This window comes from Onychomys torridus, chromosome 1 (genome assembly GCF_903995425.1).
Source record: "Onychomys torridus chromosome 1, mOncTor1.1, whole genome shotgun sequence".
Classification (NCBI taxonomy): domain Eukaryota; kingdom Metazoa; phylum Chordata; class Mammalia; order Rodentia; family Cricetidae; genus Onychomys; species Onychomys torridus.
Genome location: NC_050443.1, coordinates 144,101,038 through 144,112,902, shown reverse-complemented (window position 1 = coordinate 144,112,902; position 11,865 = coordinate 144,101,038). Strand labels below are relative to the sequence as shown.

The following is an 11,865-nucleotide window of genomic DNA, read 5'->3' as shown; positions in this document are numbered from 1 at the left end:
AGAGAAGGAGCTGAGAGTGGAGAAGGAGCTACATCTTTGGTCTTGATCCCACAGGCAACAGGAAGTGAACTAAGATACTGGGTATGGCTTGAGCATATAGGAGATCTCAAAACCCACCCCTACAGGGACACACTTCCTCCAAGAAGGCCATAACTACTCCAACAAAGCCACACCTCCTAATAGTGCCACTCCCTATTAGCCTATGGGGGCCAGTTACATTCAAACCACAGTCACCAATTCTGAAACCCTTCATCCTGAAAGGCTTTGCCTAAGTGCCTTGCCAGACTGGGATATAGTTTGCCCATGCCACCCTCTTGGTACCTCCGTAATAGCTGTAACAAAGAGTAAACACATTGGTTTGGCATCTCAGCTTCACAACATCTCAGATACCATCTTATCATAATATCCTGTGTAAACAACTTGACAGTGATTGAGAGGGGCAAATGACTGAGAATAGTCCATGCTACTTAGCAACATCAAACGGCGACTACATGGTTGCAAGATACCTCAGTGCTTGCCAGCATGTTGTCTTAAGTATGCTAGTTCCAACTGGGATAGAGATGAAGTCACTTCTCCAGTTCTCTTTGTTACCCTGAAAATAATAATATACACAATCTTCAACGCAGTTAGTAAATCTAAAGTGCCCCTTATCTTCAGCAAGGACTTAAATTTTGATCACAATCATGAAATGTAAATGCATACGGTCTTTGGTTTGACCTCAATTCAAAACAAAGAAAATGACAAGTACTTACATGTTAAATCGAAAGCTTAAAGGAGAATAACTTACCAGGTCTTGGGTAGGTAAGGGGCTTGGGGACCTCTTTCTAGTCCTCTTCTTCCTGTCAAGAGTCAACGTGCATGCTGAGGCTACAGACTCTCAATCACTGTTCACATGCCAGACAGGTGTTGGGGCCAGGTGTTTCTAGGTGGGTGGTCTGTGCCCCTGAAGAGTTGAGCATTTGGAAATGTCCATCCTGCTAGGTTTAAGTTCAATTCTCCAGGGTGACAGTAATCATCGATAAAGTAGGTAAGGATGCTTTTATCTCCGAATGCCAGGTCCTTTGTCCTATGTCTTGACTAGTAGTGGGCATGCCTTCCACCCCAGGCCTATCACAGGGGCTCATTTTTAGACTCATCAAATATCATAAATAACATGCCTAGTTCTCAGCTAAGGGTGCCTATTAAAAGATTCTTCTTGTGGCCAGCAAAAATGTTCCTTTCCAGTCATACACTAGAGATAATAAATGCCAATACACTTTCTAAATTAGATGGCTCTAAATGCATGTGCTTATTATTGCACATTTACCACTACATCTTGACAACCCATTTCCAGGTGTCTCTGTCTATCATGTTCTAAATGTGTTTAAACCAAACAAGTTTGAAGCCAAAATAATGAAGCAGGTGAAACATGATAAAAGCTTAATATAATCATAAAAATTAACGTAAGTGGGTGCCACTGGCCCAGGTTTATATAATGGGGAGTCCAGCCATCTCAGAAACTATTAGCTCCATGAACTGGGCCCTAGTTGTGGAAATTTGCCACAGCAGTAGACCTAGAATAGAAATAAAGAAGTTGATCCAAAATTCATGCAATCTGGTGGGCTGTAATAATTCTTGTCTCAACTGAAAACACAGCCTTGACATTAAGTGATGTCTTTATTATTCAGCTGGGAATTGTGGATTCCTGTTTCTTCGTCTTGACCTTCGGCCATTTCTTTTTCCCTTTAGCACCTCGGAGACTCTGCTTAAGGAGTTGTGGAACATTTCTTAATACAAGTTGCAGCCTTTCCTTACACAATTGGAATTCGGCTTTTAAGTTCAAATGACTGATAACACACTCAGACTCATACCAAAAAGTATGTAACACACATCAGAGCCTCTCTGCATGACAACCGTGTTGAGAGGAAATACTGCACCAGCTGAAGGAGGTACAGAGTGGGAGGGGTGTCTACCTGAGAAAACTCAGTTTCCAAAGACAAAAAGCATTTCAAAGACATGTGCACACGATTGTGGCTTAGATGTGGTCTGCGTGCATCTGACCAAGTGTCACATGCCAGGAACACGGCCCCCAGTGTGGTAATGTTAAGCTGGTGGGAATGTCAAGAGGTGGAACCTCTGGGAATTGGTTAGACTGTCAGAGGCACCAGTCTCAGAAGAGATTACTGCAGTTTTTGTGACCTTTGCCTGGGTCTTAACCTACTCAGGCCACCAAAGGTTAGGAGAAAGGGAAATTTTTTCAATATTAATATATATGGAATTATTCATGCTAATAATATTATCATTGCATTAGTATCCACAACCCACGGCACATTGCATTAGATATGTATTAAAGTAATGGAAATGTAATCATTTGCCACTGAAAGTGTGGTCTAAAGCCAGTAGCATCAACATCTGGGAACTTGCTAAAAACCGTAGGCCCACCCAGACCAGTGGGATCAGAGTCTGCATTTTACCAAGGGACTAGGAAATCCAATTGTCCATTAAAATTTAAGAAACACTGTCGTCAGCTTTTGAAAACTGCAAATAGAGCAAAAACTAACACTTGATCAATTGACATGGAAGGAAAACAACTCATTAAAACTGTATTATTGTATTGTGAGTTAAACTGAGAAAACGGGAGAATGTTTTATTAGCCCTTAAGTCCTCAAGAAATTATGCAAGCCAAATCTATCCATTACCTTGAACATCAAAAATGATCAAAGTGAACCAGGAGTTTGGCTTAATATGTCAGAAACAGAGTTCTTTGAAGACTAGCTTTCAGGAAAGCCCGATGATTTTAAAAAGCAAATAGCCAGCCAAGAACAGAGCTCTGATTACGTGGCTAATGGTAGATTTTGTAGGTTGAAATTCTAAGAACTCGTCATCACAGTAAAACTAATAAATTTGCCAGGAAAAGTACTGTCCCTCATAAACATTCAAGGATAATAAAATTCCAGTCACTCACATTGTGAGAAAAACTACTAATAGCCACAGCCAACTGGGTTCACGTAATGGGATTAAAGTGATCTAGAGATAGGACAAAGAAGACGTCCCAATTGGGCATTGGATACAAAAAGGAAAATATTGACAAATAGGAGTATTCAAAATTAAGATTCCCCGCAGTTGGTAGAGGGTTCCCCTAAGATGCCTGAAGCCCTGCATTCCATCCCCAGCACTGCCTAAAATCAGGCACGGTAGCACATGCCTGTCACCCCAATGTTCAGGAGATGGAGGCAGGAGGACCAGAAGTTCAAGGTCATTCTCTGCTATACAACCTACACTACATGAGACCCTGGAGAGAGGGTGCTAGGTGGGAGGGATGAGAATAAATCCATCTTTGGATAAAGAACCCCCTCTCACTGAGATATTTTTAAATGGTATGTTTCTAACGAGTTTCCCCCTGTTGATTCTGGTGTGGTTCAATGTTCAGTTTACATTTAAGGCTTTATACAAAAAGCAAATTGTCAGAAGAAAAACAAAAGTGAGTGACTGTGTAGATAAACCCCAGGTGACTAAAGGCAGGCTTCTAACACCTAACGCTGGGGCAGACTTGGCTGGAAACCACCTTTTCCACTTAATGATAATCCTCAACAGCTATTGAAATCTCTGCCTGCTTTCTGTTCTGTTTCCCTGGCAAGCCTCCATTTGCTCTGGCTTTTGCAAGAGTAACAGTAAGTAAATTTGACTCAACAAAACCAAGTATTATTTTACAAGTACAAACTGAAAATCAACCTAGGTTTGTGCTTGGGTTTTTGAAACTGATGCTAATTTTAAGCAGCAACCCTGAGAATCCCTGGAGGTTTATATGAGCTAATCAGTAGCACAAGCATTTTCAATAGATTTTAAATGTTTTCAAGAGCAAGCAAGAAACTCTTTATGCTGTTGAAATCCCTGTCCCTTTCCACAAGCCAAAAACGGTTTTGATATGTAGACTTGCCCAGTGGCAGCCCTTTCAGTGAAATAGCTAAACCTTGTCTTCTGGAGTGAGGTGACTTTGATATCTTAGAACTTCAAAGGTTTTGTTACATGTATTTATTTACGTGTGTGTGTGTGTGTGTGTGTGTGTGTGTGTGTGTGTGTGTGTGTTCATGTACTTGCATGTGGAGGTCAGGAGACAACTTGCAGGAACTGGCCTTCTTTACTACTCAGTCATCATCTTAGCTCTGAAACTTGAACTTGGTTTGGATCCACAAGTGAAATGAGACTGCTTTGTTCATTTGGTGTGGCTTTGGTTTTTTGAAACAGGGTCTTGCTACATAGCCCATGACGGCTTTGAACACACCATCCTCCTGCCACTATCAGTACCCTCCAACCTCCAAGTGCGTGAATTATAAGTGCAACAAGGGAAGGGTGTCATGAATTCCAGACTGGCCTCAAAGTGGATAGGTGGCCAAGGATGACCTTGAACTTCTGATCCTCCTGCCTCCACCTCCCAGTACAGGATTACTAGAGCAGCCTGGTTTATACAGTGCAGGGGCTCAAACCCAGGACTTTGTGCACGCTAAGCAGGAACTCAAATTGTCCTGAGCCCACAGGTGGCCATCGAAGATTAGTATCTTTGCAACCGTCTCACACTCATTTTATCAAACTTCTGAGGCAACACTTCACATCTTGTGAAGCAAAACAAGAGGGTTACAACGAATTTACAAATGGGGGGGGAGGGGGAAGCTGCCTGCATTCTAGGATAAACATCCGTAGGCTTCAGCAAGTGTCCGTTGATAACGTTTTAATAATAAATGTTTTGAATGCCAGAAGAAAATTCTGCCTTTGACATGGGTACACTCTTGAGAGGTATAAGCAGGTAGTTAGGGACCAGCTGAGAGTTGACAGGGCCTACATCTAACCAACCATTGTCACCAATCTTTCAGGACTAGTGAACTAACGCAAGAGCCAGGGGGGATTCGACACCGCTGTGGGCAAAATGGACTGCACCCAATAAGGAGAACTGATCTGTGATCACCAGGAAACTAAGGACATGGTGTGTTTAGAACAACTAGAAATATCCAAAGGTATGTCCCTTTCCTAGAAATGAGGCTTAGAGCTTGACTACAGAGTCCTACCTGAGGAAGAAACGGGCCCAGAGAATTCATATCCATCCATCTCCAAACACACGATCAAATACATGATCTTGTTGCACCTGATTCCCCTTCTAATTATTCCAACTTTGTCAAAGCACATGAAACCAAGGTTGCATCAATATGCAAACAGCCCTGACTCCATCCCCCAAGCTCCCTTTGCCTCCATCTTGAAAAGTTAAAGTGAGATAGATAGATAGATAGATAGATATTATAGATCTATAATAATATATATGTTTCCTTCAAGAGGCACCAGGAATGCAGTATAGAGAAAGAAGAGCATTCACCCAGCATGTGTGAGGCCCTGAATTTGACTAACACTACCTGCAAATTTTAAAAAATGCAAACAAAAGCATTATAAGCTTATAGGTATTCTCTTATTGCTCACAGGGACCGTTAAGGGTGCTTGAAAGCACCTAGGCTTATGGAAAAATAAGGGACACACTTCTAAGACACGAGCTTTTTGATCTAGACAGCTGTTTGCTTCAACGAATACTGGGTCTTTGGAAGACGATGTTATTTTTATTGCTTTTTGGGGTGCCGTGTAAAGCATAGAACCTTACAATTTGCATAGTAAGCAGTTTCCACCTTTAAATAGACTCATGTGATAAGAAAAGATACATGCAGAGGAAATACATAGGATCTTAGGAATCATCATTTACATTAGAAATTTCTTTATACGAACATCTTAACTTTAAAAAACAACAGAAAAGGCATCTACAAAGACCCCTCTGGGACTGTAGAAAAATCCAGCTCTCCATTTAAGCAGCCTTTCACTGAGAGACATGAGTGATGGCAGACGAGGGCCTCTTAAGAATAGATTCAACAGAAAATGACAGCGGCTCATTCGCCGAGAGTTTCGTTCCAACTTGTCTGGCTACAAAGAGGTCTTTGGCGCATCTGTCTATTGTAAATGTGTACTTCGGGTTCTCCTTGACCAAACACTCCCTGTGCTTCTTTGGGGTCCCTTCAAAGGCTTCCTTGACAAATGGTGTTTTCAACTCAAGGCCTGATTTGTCGTTGAGCGTCTGCTGGCATACTGAGTGGAATGGATTATGTTTAAGTGGCAGAGGGTGCCTAGTGTTTTCTTTGCTGATCTTGGTTAAGACGTGCCCTTGAGCTGCCAGGCAGTCCATATCAACCGGAGAGAAATTCCGCCTAGGTGGGGAGAAGGCAGACCTCTCAGGGACAACCTGGTGAGCCTGAAGGTCAGTTCTTGAGGTTGGGGCCTCCGGTAGATGCGGCAGCACCAGGGAGCCTTCCGGTTTGGGTGGCATCATGTCGTGTTCTGCACTGAGGCCATCCTGGACTCGGGTTCCTTTCAATTCCCAGCTGGCCCCAGGCTTCAGGGATTGAACAGAAGTGGTAGCATTTAGCAGGTACTGCTGGTAGAGAAGGGTGTCACTAATGGGACCACATTTGGGCCAAACTAAAAATCGTGAGGACAGGGGATATTGTCTGTAAGTTGTGGCCACACTGACATTTGAAGAAATCACTTCCATATTCCCCGACCCTGAATACTGCATGGTGAGATCAAGGCAGGCTGGTAAAAAATTACAGAAGTCCTTGCTTGGGGGCTCCCCTGTAGTGGGGCTGTAGGCACTTTTGTAGGAACTGTATTCAGGTCCTGGCACCATACGGTTGGGCAAGAACAAAGCGGCAGCTTGGGAAGTCTCCAACATCTCCCTCTCTTTATATTCTCTTTCCAGCATAATGTTCTCCAACTCTTTGTCAGCAAAGGCTCTTCTCTTCCTCATCCTATCACTAACAGGTGGAGGCAGAGGGAGGGTCCCTCCCAGGTAAGTCTCCGCTGTTATTGGGCGATAGCCTAAAATAAGCAAGTATTGCAAAGAAAGCAGATTAACACCCTGACAAGAAGAATCTGGAGATCCAGAAGGCAAAAGTAACATCACAAAGCACAGGATAATCAGTTACAATTCCATATCACTGATAGTTTAATATAGAAAGCAAAAGCATAGGTTTAATTTAAGATGGTTTCACTTTGGGGAAAGGTGCCCCTATGGTAGCTTCTGGCTGTCATTGGTTTTGTTGGTAGAGATATTTCTGCTTGCCTGCTTCAGCAAGTGTGCTATATTGACCAAGATTTTAATATTCTTCCCAGGTCCCTAGACATTGACAGACAAATCTATCCACCTTATTTTCACCAATGTTTCATTGCCCGTATCATCTTTTTTCTCTTTGCATTATTATAAAAGATATCTATACCTACAGCTGATGTCACTTTTATTTTCTAAAGATGTCTCATTATGTACACATTGTTACAGCTGTAGGATAATCCAAGGAGAACTAGGAGAAAAAGAAAAAGAAAGTTAAAGAAGATTGGTAAGGAGAAAAAGAGGAAAGACTTGAGGACACAGAGAAGCACAGAAAAACTAAAAAGAGCTGTTAACTAGTCCAAACACAGCCCACCTAACAATCCAGCCTGGCTTTCCCTTGACCTCTTGAACAAACAAAGCAAGACAAAACAATAATGGTGGGAGTGGGAAAGCATCTCCAACTACAGATCTCAAGCACCACCCCCCAGTTCATTCATGTTGGCTAAATACCAAGAGGGCTGAACAAGCAGTCATTAAGATGCAGATGAAGTCATGCACAGTTTATAAACAGAGACAAAATCAAAAACAAAAACGAATAGAACATAAATTGAACGCTTGGAGTATGTCTCCACTACCAAACACTCAACACTTGCAGATTTTTCGGAAGGATCCAGTCTGGCATTTGTATTTACACAGTGACAAACCCATTATACCCATCTGCAAGTAGAAGACAAATTGAAAATTATTGTTTCTACTTGAAGGCTAAGTGTTTGCCAGAAAGTTATTACTTGAATTTACTTTTTCCATTGAGTCCTCAAATGTCTCAACTTGCTTTGGCAGAATTTTCAGTTGATCAGTGTGGTCTCTATGGTTATACATGATTACCTACTTTGCAGCCAAATTCAAAACTCTCTCTCTAAGGTCAGAAGTGCATAGCACAGACTGAGACACAAACTTTAAAACTGTCCAGCATCAGCTAAGCTTGGAAGCCTCAGAAGAAAGAAAAAGTAAAAAACCTCAGCTGCCCACTTCAAGGAACCCAGAAGCCCTTCTGTTTAAGCTGAACTGTAGGAAGCGGCAGTAGTTAAAATAGATCTTCACATTAGATAAAGGCAAAGGACATGGAAAGAATGTCACAGAAACTGGTGATAGATAGCCAATACATTGCCTAGCCAGTCAATAATAAACGCCATGCCTAAATCCAAATGCTTTGGGAAAGCATCGCTATTTTAAGAAAAATCCACATGTCTCTAGGATTGGTAGAAAAAAAAGCCACCGGCAGACCCAGACTGGCAGCTGCTCAGGGAGCCTCCAGTTTGCTTGTTGGATTCACATCCTTTCCCACTCTACAGCTTTGACTGACAGGAGCGGTAGGAAGGAAATGTGGGGAAGCAGCAATCATCTAGATTTCCAGAGGAAAACAGAGCAACGCTCAAGAGTGAAACTTGAGGCTAGAGGGGACTCTTGGTCACAGCTGTAATCTTCTTGCTTGGCTTGCTCTGCCCATTAAACTCCTTCAATAACTATGAGAGTGGGGTGGGAGTGAGTTTTAATTGTTTTCCTTCCCAAAGGTAGCTTCCAGGATCACCTGACAGGGCATTTTTGAACGTCCCTCACACTGGGGCAAATTTCACAGGCGCAGCAAAGGCGGACATTAACTAGTCAGAGGATACTGTTATCCTGGGGGTAAAAACCTCTGCGAGTATGTGACGTGCACTTTCCATATATGAGTTCCCTTCCCCGAGGCAAACTTTCTAATGAAGATTAGCTCCTTCCTGGATTCATACAAATGTCACGGGTCTAAATGATAAGCATCCCTCAACTCGATTTAAAAAGCCAAAGGACAACTTGACGTTAGTTTACCTTCTAAAATGCTTTTGGCTAGCAAACTGGGCGCCCTGACTTGCCTCTGGTACACTGCTTTCCGCTCGTAATTATTCTGTTTCCCAGAAAGCCCCTTCTTGTCCTGTAAACACAAGAAACAATCGTGAGAGTACAGGAGGGGCACCCACAGATCCTCTAGAACTCTCCACAACCTAAAACGTATTTGTTTCGCCGTTTCTTATGAAAAATTATTCCAAAGAAAATTAGTAGGAGCGCCTCTTAATCTCAGCTCAGCCCCTAGAGGGCCACCCGGGTTTCTCTAGCTATCAGTCCAGAAGATACTTAAGGAGACATCTAGAGGAAGGTGAGATCCACAGTCAAGGAGAGTTTAGGAATTGGCCTGGAAGAACTGGGTTGTGGGGGATGGTTGCCTCCCCAGGGCGCATCCACTAAGCTGAAGGTACTTGAAGTGAGCTGCAGAGGAGAAGCCTAGCAAGGCAGGGCAGGCTCTCCCCTAACTAGGAAAGAGGTTGAACCCAGGGCCAGGGCCAACTGAGGTCCCGGGCAGCCTTGGGCTGAGGGACTCTTACTCAGCCTGCATTTTTGTCTCCTCTGGAAAATGGGCATCAAGTTCTGTGTCGAGGTGACAGCCGCACGGTGACAGCACCGCGTGTGGCTTTATTCTCTGTGAGCGTTATTTATCAACGCAGTGACTGGACACACCGCACTGTCAACCACCCTCCTCCCTCCCCGACCACCTGCAAAACTAACCCTAAAATATTTTTTAATGACTTTCCGGAGTGTCCCAAATGGACCTAAATATTTTCAAGGCCACTCTTTGCTTTTGAGCTGGAGACTTTTCCGGCACGTTCTGCGGCGATGCCCACGGCTTTCACTCCCGAGCCCGCAGACTAGCGTGGGCAGAGCGTCTGCACCTCTTCTGCGGCTAAGGGACTCCCCCATCCTGGCTGGCCACGCACCCTCAAGGCGCACCCTAGGCCCAAGGGCACCCACCTCGGTGGCCTGCTGCCTCCGGAGCGCCACCTGGGCGGCCATGACACGCTGGCGCTCCACCACGAGCAGGCAGTTGGCGCACTGGCAGTCCCGCCAGCGACAGAAGCGCTTGTGGCCCTTGAGACAGGACACCACGCCGTGGTTGCGGCAGCGCGCGCACTTGGGCGTGCGGCTCAGTTTGCGTGGCTCTGCGCCGCCCCCCGCGGTGGCACAGCGCTCAGGGGCTGCGGCGGCGGCTGGCAGAGCCTGAGCCGCAGGCGATGGCCTGGGTGCCAGTCCTCCGGGCTGCTCTGGCCGGCCCGCCACCTCCGTGGATGCTCCCGGCTCCTCGCCGTCCCCCTCCTCCTCCGCGTCTTCATCCTCCTCGTCTTCGTCCTCGTCCTCCTCGACGTCCCCATCAGCCGTTGATGGACTGGGTCCCTGAGGCTTGGCCCGCAGCGGAGCCCCACAGCCATCCTCCTCCAGCTCTAAGCTCTCCACGTCGATCTCCCAGTCCCCGGCTCCCGGGACCGCTTGCCCTTCCGTCATGGCGCTAGGCTCGGTTGCCGGTGCTCTAGGGAGACAGAAAGAGGCCCGAAGACCCGCCCCGTCGCAATCAGGGACCCTCTCTGAGCCTCGGCCCAGAACTTCTGCAAGGCCAGAAGTTACCCAGTTTTTTTTCTGGTCCCTACAAAACGGGCAACACGGACTCAGAGATCCACAACTCAACGAAGGTTTTAATTTACTAATTCCAAGTGGTCTGTGCACCTGACCTTTAACCGCAGCCCTGTCTGGCCTTTCCAGACAAGTCACCCACTGACCTTACACACTCGCCGGTTTAAGCCACTTGTCAAGCTTTTCCACAGCCGGCTAGCATGGCCATGATGCATATAAAACTGTCGGTGGAACAATGCTTTCCTTTGATTACAAGGAACCTTAAAATCACGTTTCCCAATTGTCCTTCATTGACCTAGCCTCCACAAAGACTCTGGAGAGGTCTTCGCCTCACTCCCCTTCCCCTAAACCAACACTGTGCTATTATTAGAGGGCCCACGCAGACACAGGGGGCAGGGGACACTGGCCATAAAGCTGCAGAAGCTGATCTGGCATCAGTAGTGTTTGGGCCGCACAGGGTTGATGGAACTTGATTTTCATCTTTAAAGCAAGACAGCCAGAAACAGAAAGGATCAGTAATGATGATTCATGCCCCCATATCCTCCCTGACTCCCGAGCGGCGACATCACAACACTCACCAACACTCAGAGGCCCAGGCTAGCAACCCAGTTAAAAGATATCCAGCTTTAGGATCTCTCTCTGGAGCTGCAAGCAGTAGGAGCAAATTGAAAGGGATCTGACAGCAGGAGGCCAGAGCCCACTGGGTGGTGGAGAAGGACAGAAGCAGAAGGTGAGTCAAGTCCTCAGCAACCTCACCCCGTACATCCCAAATTCTGCAAAGTTCTGTTCGGTCCTCTGCAGCTTGAGTCGCTTGACTTCGCTTTCCACTTCTGGCCCAAACTGGGCAGGAAAGGTGGGGCTGGGACCCAGGACTCTGCGGCAGGCGCACTCAGCTTGCTTTCTGCGGAGCAGCGTCACTCACTGCAGTCCCGGGCCTCCGCGCCCTTTCCTAGTATTATCCACCCACCCACACCCACCCCCGAACTCCGCGCCCTCTGATTGGTCGGTTGTCAGGCGGTGTGCACGCCGATTGGCCGAAGCACTCAGGCTGAGCGCCCTCCTTCCCAGCACCGCGGACGCTTCCCTCCCGGCACTGCAGCCTCGGAGTCCACCCGCCAGCCTTCGCTGCAGCCGGGTCCCTGATCCAGGAGCGGAACCTGGAAGTGCGAGCAGCGATTGCGGCGGAGAAGTCGCCGTTTATCTCGCGGACTAGGGAACAAGCTGAGTCTCACTCTTATGCACCGTGTTGTTCTCGAGAAGGT

General features: G+C 46.1%; 1 protein-coding gene across 1 annotated transcript; it reads right to left on the bottom strand.

The window, feature by feature from the left end:
• Nucleotides 1-5,550: 5,550 nt before the first annotated feature.
• Dmrt2 (doublesex and mab-3 related transcription factor 2) lies at nt 5,551-11,532 on the bottom strand. Its single transcript, XM_036197731.1, has 4 exons — nt 11,182-11,532; nt 9,950-10,502; nt 8,975-9,077; nt 5,551-6,882 (listed from the first exon to the last, which is right to left on the bottom strand). The coding sequence occupies exons 2-4, from the start codon at nt 10,475-10,477 to the stop codon at nt 5,828-5,830; spliced, it is 1,686 nt and encodes a 561-aa protein (XP_036053624.1). The 5' UTR covers nt 10,478-10,502; nt 11,182-11,532; the 3' UTR covers nt 5,551-5,827.
• Nucleotides 11,533-11,865: the final 333 nt, after the last annotated feature.

Coding starts and splice junctions, on each gene's coding strand:
- Dmrt2 (XM_036197731.1), bottom strand. CDS start 10,477: ATGACGGAAGGGCAAGCGGTCCCGGGAGCCGGGGACTGGGAGATCGAC. Junction 9,078..9,949: donor GGAGGCAGCAGGCCACCGAG/GTGGGTGCCCTT, acceptor TTGTGTTTACAG/GACAAGAAGGGGCTTTCTGG. Junction 6,883..8,974: donor AGCCAAAAGCATTTTAGAAG/GTAAACTAACGT, acceptor TGCTTATTTTAG/GCTATCGCCCAATAACAGCG.